Genomic DNA, 7,744 nt, shown 5'->3' with positions numbered 1-7,744 from the left:
AGAATGATTGACATTATCTTAAGCCAATGAGTAGTCGTTTTAGACGCTTACTTCGAGTGACATAAATTTGGACCAATGGTAACACACTTCTGGGTTACTGAGAGTAGGCGGGACTTCCTGGCGAATATAGCTTTGCGGCCTCTGCTGAAGGGCACCCGTCTCATTCTGCTAGCACAGGGGTCGAGTAGTAAAAGGTAAGTCGAAACACATTTAGAAACAAATACGCTTATTCATTTTGGTTTTTACAAATGTCGAGTAAGCCTCATTTTATTTTTAAAATGCCCGTGTGACAATGTGGTATTTAACTGTAGTTAGCGGGCTGAATATTAAACTAGCTAGGTGGCAGGCTAACGGAGGAAGCTAACGTCAACCTAGTACAGAGTGTGCTAGCTAGCTGTGCAGTCTGACCGATGAAAGCCAGTCTGAATGAAATGCCCGCTGTGAGTGCACTTGTCAGCCACACTGTTTTTAAATTTTAGTGTGTTAATCTGATAAGTAAAAGGTTGCAAAAGTAAAAAGCATGTTCTCGGCGTGTTGACATTAGATTTAATTGAAGTAACTTCAGCATGTCAAACCAACCTCCATTGAAGTTGCACTCTTATGTAATAACACCAGTAACTTGACGTTAGTTTGTAATTGCAGGGAAGTTGTTTTTTTGTGTGTTGAGGGCCAACATTAAAATATGAAAATTCTGAAGAGCTTTCATGAAGAGATTTTACCAATGCACTTGAGTTTCTGGTTACTGCAAGAGTTGTCAACACCGTGCAATGATTAGGTTTTATGACTAACACAAACTCCAAGGTCCTCTAAGTGTTCACACTAAGGATTTTTGTCATTATTGAAATCTGCTTATTATTGTTTTCTCCATTAATCACGTGATCTGTAAAATATCAGTGGCACAGGGCCTAAACCAATCGACCAATCATTTCAACGCCACACTTTTTGTCCCCAAGGTCAAGGATGAACTTGAATATATATTTCATCATTCTAGTAATTATCATTTAATTAGTCACCTGTTATTCTCCTTGTTACAGGACCATTAAAATCCATCATGGGAGGACACGACGCCGGAAGCCAGTACCAGTTCACTGGGATTGCCAAACACTTCAATTCATACACAATCCTTGGAAGGAGAAATGTAATTTGTTTGCAGCATAACTAGAAATGAACTGCATTTTAATACTGTCAAGCAGGCTAAAACTGACATGCATCTTTTTCTCTTTAGTGTGTATTGGCCACATATGCGACCCTACTAGCTATTGGCATTTACTTCAAATTCAAGCCCAAGAAGCAGCCCGCTGTCACAGAAAAGTGATCACGTGAGTGCAGTAGAGTCTCCATCCTTTTAACCGGTATACTTTAGGAAAGTATTGCTCCATTCATTTAACCCAAACTCCTTATTGTCTCCTTACAGGCGCTCATTTTGACCATCATTTCTAACAGCTGGGAGAGGAGAAAGCTGCTGGACATGCTTGTAAAAATATGACTGTTTGGTTTCCCTATGTTAACAATAAAGAACATTTATGTCCAAAACATAGAAAACATGTTTGTTTTATTTACAGTGTATGGCAATATAAAATAGTATGACACAGAAATGTCAGCCACATGTTGAGCAAAGCTGTACTCATGGCAGTAATTAAAAACAAAAAAAACAAAAACAGGTCCTCAATCAACAATGGCACTTTTCATCGTGAGGGGATATCAGCAATAGATCAGCTTAATTTGTGACCCAAATCTGTGCGACTGAGAACCAGAACAGAAGTCAACTAACTAAATATTTATCTTCATTCACAGCTAGAGTCCCACCAGAGGTGATTTGTTGGTAATATAGTTGTGTTCTTCCAACTGCACTGCAAACCTCTTCGGTTACTTTTGGAGCTTGGGGATCAGACGCTTCATTTCAAGCTTCTGTAAATTATTTTCTAATCATTCAGTATAGTCTCATGGATTATAGGCCCCAGCAGCCAGCAGCAGGTTCCTGCGGGTGAAGTGAAGGTGTATGACAGGTGTGGATTTAGACAAGTAGGTGCCCAAAATAAGCTCCTGGGAGTTATCTTGTAGATGGATGTGTCCTGTAGCTGCTGTGAAATCATCAGTCTCTAAATCATCAAATGCTTTAGTAGCATCCCACAGACGAACTGTGTTGTCCATGGAGCCTAGGAAAACAAAAGAAATCATTGTTATTGAAAGTGAAACTGCAGAAACTCCACTCAAACCTTCATGACATAGGGTGAATTATTCCTTTAAGAGATGTTGTAGGTCACCCACCAGATGCAAGGATCTCTCCGTCTCTGCTGAACCGGAGTGAGTAGATGGTATCTGTGTGGCCTTTCAGCTCTCCGATCATCAGCCCATGCCCGATGTCCCACAGAAGAACTCTGCCATCAGTGGCTCCTGAAGCTAAGAACTTCCCATTGGGAGAGAAAGCCAGCGCATGTATAGGACCCTGAAAGATAAGAGTTAAAAGACCTGCTCAGTTGTGGTTTCTGCAGCAGTCAGTCATTATGTTAACATGCACAGTTAAGTGGAGCTATGGTTATAGCTATTTTGTTTGAAGTTTGAGTTTGTAAATGCTTATTTCCATTACTTTAGACAACACATTAGGCATTATCAGTCCCTACTGCTGACAGATCAGGGGGGCACTGCTCTAGTAACTCGTCTGACCTTGTGACCAGTGAAGATCCGGACACAGTTTCCGTTCAGGACGTCCCAAAGTCTTATGGTGCGATCAGAAGACCCTGTGGCCACATAATTGGAGTTGGGGTGGAAGCGGGTGCAGGTGACATCAGCTAGGTGACCAGAAAAAATCCTCAGAGGCTGGTAGTGATCTGTTGCCCACAGACTGTTGGAGGAAGCATAACAGAGAACAGTGACAGACATCTGTAGACAGGGCTGTGCTGTGTATTCCTCTGTGTCACAGAAAAATTCTGAAAGACAGTTTCTTACCGAGCAACTCTGTCATGTCCCCCAGAGACAAAATAGTACCCATGGGGGGAAAAGTGGGTGTCCCACACTGGGTAGTTGTGACCTTTGTAGCCCACCAGACAAGTAAATGTTTGGAGACTCCATAGCCGGACTGTACCATCTTCAGAACTCGACAACAGGTAGTTTCTGAAAGGGAGAGCAAAGAGGTATGTTTAAACTGTTAACATGAGTGCACTGACTGACAGTAATAAAGTAGGCCTTAAAATCAACAATGAATTGATTCATACCTGTCTGGGCTGAAGCTGATGCCATAAACCGGTCCACTGTGTCCATGGAGGATCTTTGACTCGCTGGCCGTCTTCTCATCCATGATCCTCTCCAGCACATCGTCTGACTCTTTGTCAATCAGATTCAGGTCTTGAGGGAGGGAAGAGGGGAAAAAAGTTACTAGTGTTACAGAATGTCAGGAAAACATTAATCGAGTTCAGGGCAGTCAGACTCATGCACTGTACCTGCTGCAGACTTGACCTTGCGGAGCTTTTTCGGTGTGACACTCCACACCCGCACTGTGGAGTCAGCGAAGCCTCCTGCGATCAGGCTGGAGTCATCTGTGAAGTCAACTGCAGTCAGACCCTGCAGGGTGAAAGGTGAGAATAATTAGAAATGATTCTCCTGTAGTTTACCGTTAACTGACCACACTCTACCACTTCATTAAAGGGACAGTTTAGATTTTTTGAAGTGGGGTTGTATGAGGTGCTTATCTAAAGTCAGTGTATAACCTACAGTAGATGGCAGTCAGCATGTCCCGTTTGGAGAAGCAGACAGGGGTACCAACACAGAAGCTTAGAAAGGTACTGCTGTGAACATGGGTGGTAGTAAAATGTATTTTAGCCATAATTAAAAAAATCAGCATCAGTCTAAGTGTATACTATACCTTTGATATTTTATCCTCTTTACCTTGCGGTCAGACAGCCCTCTCTGATAGGAATCTGAAGCTGTTATCCATGCCTTCTTAAAAGCCACCAGACTCCTTTGACAAAAGCAGTAATTTTGCCTGGCTGAACACTGGAGCTGCTGGTCTACCGCTGCCTCCATTGGTTAAGTTTGTTTGTGTTATTGTGGGACTTTAATGTATTAAAGGATTAGTTCTGATTCACCAAAGTCACACAACATAAACTACTCATATGTTCTGGTAGGTAAAATCAGTGATTTTGTCAGAGAAGTCTGGTAGCTTTGAAGAGAGCATAGAGAACAGCTTCAGTTCTGCCACTAAGTGGGGGCATGCGGACTCCCATTTACTGCAGGTAATACACTGACAATGGATAAGTACGTCATACAACCCCACTTCAAAAGATCTAAACTCTCTCTTTAAATGTGTTAACATCTCAGCTACACAGTGATTGCTGTGGTTGTGAGTAATTACCTGGTAAGCATTCAGAAATGTGTAGAAGCAGATGGAGGGCAGGTTATCGGGTCCCAGGCGGATCCTCTTGGTGGCCTCCTTCATGTACATGATCTTGTCCAGCTTGTCTGAATCTTTTAGTTCTGGAAGAGGTATCCTGAACAACAAGAAACACACGCCAACTGTCACTGACTGCTGGGTCCACATACAGTGTCAGGACTTTAAAAAAGAGGTTGAAAGTAAATGAATGCAAATATGACAATGTGTCTCTTTTAAACACTGGAATATATCGAGGCTTAGGCACTATAAACTGTCTTGTACTGTGTGTGGATAAGTCATATCCAGCTCCCTCAGAATTAAACTTCTGAATTCATGCATTAATTTTTAGATAAATTGTCCCCTAATCGCTGCAGCTAACATGTTGTGGCTGTTAAGAGCTATATACTGGTGTATTAAAAATCTCTACCTTGTCTGTGAAGGTGCATTAGGATCCTGCTTCTTGCTCTTGGAGCCCATGCTGTCCTTTTTAGGTTTCTTCTTCTTGGGTTTACCCTCCTCATTCTCGGCCTCCTCATCCTCATCATCAAGAGGCAGCTCAATTTCTGGTTCCTTCAGCAGTCCATAATAAACCTGAGTGAATGATAATGAAACAAGAACATGTTGTGAATTCAACAACTGCTTGGGAAGACAAAGAAAACAAAGACGTCATCATATACGTGTGCTGGTGTGTAAATCCAACCTTAGCCTTATTGGCCTCTCGCTTGGCCTCTCCCGCCAAACTGCCAGACATGGCGTCGATCTGGCTCTTGCTGCGCGGCATGCCATCGAAGATGTCAATGTAGAGGTGCTCTTGGATGATATTCCAGATCTGGTTGTTCTGACGCTCCTGCAGGTGCCTCTTCAGCAGCTGGTAGGAGTCACGGGAGATACGCAAGACGAACTTGCTGGTACGGAAGTCCAGCAGGGTCTCGTTGCCTCTCATGTGCTCCCTCTTGGACAGGCTGGACAGAACGCGCAAGTCGTCTTCGTAGTAACACTCTTGATCGCCGCTGAACCTGAGATGGAGAGAAATGAAAGACGTTTAATGCTACTAAAAACAAAATAGGGTTATCAGTTTTCAGTTGGAGGGACAAACAATATGTGAAGGGAACTCACTTTTCAAAGAACGCCTTGGCCTCACTTTCGTGATTGTTGTACACCAGTTCCAGATACATGTGTACAAACAGTGGGTAGAAGACCTGGGACAGCTCCGCTCGGTGACAGTCCAAGACCGACTCTATGAACTTCTTCAGGCCGCTGTAGTAAACCTGGTACAGCGCCGGGTCTCCCTGCTGGCTGTAAGCTGACAGCACCACGTTGACATCTGGCTGATCCTCCCCAACAGCTGATGAAGAAGAAGTCAGAGTGAGATGTGCATGCTGTTGGTACTGGCCAACTACATTACAGCTTTTAAAAACAGTATCATATTAGACTTGAAATGAACTGTCATTTAGGTGAAAAATAAAAGTACCATGGTTTTATAAGACGATTTTTAAACATGGGAGACGACATGATGACAACTGAGCCAGCTCCGTAACTACTAAGAAAACTTAAAATGTTAACTGTGTGAAAAAGCTATGACGTGGGGTATTGTGTCAGATTTTCTTGACATAATTATGACACGCATGTCAGTTGGTTTTGAACCTTCACTTGCGATTACACTTAAGCTTAATCATCTGAATGGGAAAATATTGCTTAGCTTAATTTAATATGAGGAAGTAACAAAAAAAAAGAAACAAATGGAGGTTAAGAAAATGCATGTTTAAAAAATAGGGTAATAAATTAAATTTTTTGTTGTTGTTTGTTAATCCCACCCTTGAGGCCACTTTCCTTAAATTATAAATGGCAATTTTGTGTTGTGAATAATGAATGTAAAATGGTAACTATTCTATATTTCACATCCATTTTTACCCCTCTGTTTTTTAGATGCATTTTTATCACCTCCATTTTCAATTAATTTTGATACCTCTGCTTCTCATAAAAAATAATAAAAATAAATAAATAAAAACATCTCTCAAGTCAGGGTAAATTTGTGAGCACATCAGTAACTGCACTCAATAAACAAAAACATAAAAACCCACACATCCGTGTAACACATACTCTCTTTGTTAAAGTTTTTACTAACTTTTATCACCATATTGTAATTTGTGTTTTTCCTAGTTATAAAGACTATGGTAATAAACGTATTAGTTATCCATGTTGGGAAACACTTAGGTGATGTCATATTAACAGAAAACAATTTGTATTAATGATGAAACAGTGTTTCACAGAGTAAAAACAGCAGCTAAGTTCTGTATCAGACCTTTAGTTGGCGCCTGGGCTACAGCGGAGGATGAGCTGGTCACCCGGCTCAGAAGAGAGCTCGTATCCCCGCCACTTTCCACGTCCACGCTGCCCGCAGCAGCCCCGGAGCCTGCCCCGGAGGAGTCACCCCCCTTCAGGTCCAGAGAGTCCTCCGGTAATCCGGCTTCACGACGCAGAATTTCGACGGACTCGGTCAGTTTGTTCTTTTTGAGGAATTGCAGGACAGCCAGCAGCGTCTGCTGCTCCTCCGGGGATTTGTTACCCCCAGCCGGAGCACTGGAGCCCGGGGACGTAGAGAGCAACCTTCCCTCGTTTGCATTATTATTTCCACAGCCGTCGTTTGCTGGTTCTGTTTTTATGTCTTTTTCTTCAGCCGCGTCGACCATACCACCCTGTACGGCCGCCATTTTAGAAATGAAGTGCGCATGTGCGAGGTTTAAAAACGGAAAACACTGAGTTTGTGAGATCGAGTCACCTGATTGGTGCTTATTGACGCTTCGTCATCATGTGTAGAGCGGAAGTCCCACCTCCCTCTCACCAGCATCTGTATCTCAATCAGACTGTAAATTATAGACTTTAATAAGCTGTAAATATGGTTCACATTAAACTTATTGAAACTGGTCTGTTGGTCTATTGGTAAATTGGATTATATATAAATTTATAACATAATTTTTTCATCAGAAGGTTAAATTTTGCTGCAATAGTTCTCAGATATTAGCATATTTACCATGCATGACTATTGCACTTGTTGACATTTTAATTTCCCATTTAAGCTCATGTAAACTGTATAAATTTGAGCGGTAATTATCATTTTTATTTAAGAAGTGAAAACCTTATGTTTATACATAACTATATGTGTCTTTTTAAAAGAGGATTCTCTCATTTATAATTAGAGATGTATCCTTTTGTACCAGGTGGTGGCACTTTGGTCCCACACAACCCCTGCCCAGTCTCAACCAGTTGACCACCTTGGTCAAATGTGATGAAAAACAGAGCTGCAACAAAAGATTATTTTAATTCTCTATGAATTCACTGATAATTTTCTCTGAAAATATCCATCACACGTCCCCAGAG

The 7,744-nt window shown here is 41.8% G+C and overlaps 2 protein-coding genes across 2 annotated transcripts; one reads left to right on the top strand and one right to left on the bottom strand.

Moving 5' to 3' along the window:
* The first annotated feature begins 85 nt into the window (after positions 1-85).
* Positions 86-1,542, top strand: atp5md (ATP synthase membrane subunit k). Its single transcript, XM_050044384.1, has 4 exons — positions 86-194; positions 1,035-1,138; positions 1,226-1,319; positions 1,415-1,542. The coding sequence occupies exons 2-3, from the start codon at positions 1,052-1,054 to the stop codon at positions 1,313-1,315; spliced, it is 177 nt and encodes a 58-aa protein (XP_049900341.1). The 5' UTR covers positions 86-194; positions 1,035-1,051; the 3' UTR covers positions 1,316-1,319; positions 1,415-1,542.
* A 145-nt stretch (positions 1,543-1,687) lies between these two features.
* Positions 1,688-7,107, bottom strand: taf5 (TAF5 RNA polymerase II, TATA box binding protein (TBP)-associated factor). The gene is made up of 11 exons (XM_050044357.1): positions 6,669-7,107; positions 5,483-5,711; positions 5,067-5,382; positions 4,794-4,957; positions 4,349-4,484; positions 3,438-3,558; positions 3,213-3,342; positions 2,947-3,111; positions 2,665-2,842; positions 2,269-2,446; positions 1,688-2,156 (listed from the first exon to the last, which is right to left on the bottom strand). Exons 1-11 carry the CDS (start codon positions 7,075-7,077, stop codon positions 1,942-1,944), a joined length of 2,241 nt encoding a protein of 746 aa, XP_049900314.1. The 5' UTR covers positions 7,078-7,107; the 3' UTR covers positions 1,688-1,941.
* Positions 7,108-7,744: the final 637 nt, after the last annotated feature.

Source organism: Epinephelus moara, chromosome 5 (genome assembly GCF_006386435.1).
Source record: "Epinephelus moara isolate mb chromosome 5, YSFRI_EMoa_1.0, whole genome shotgun sequence".
NCBI classification, from domain to species: domain Eukaryota; kingdom Metazoa; phylum Chordata; class Actinopteri; order Perciformes; family Serranidae; genus Epinephelus; species Epinephelus moara.
This window is presented reverse-complemented; position numbering and strand designations above follow the sequence as displayed.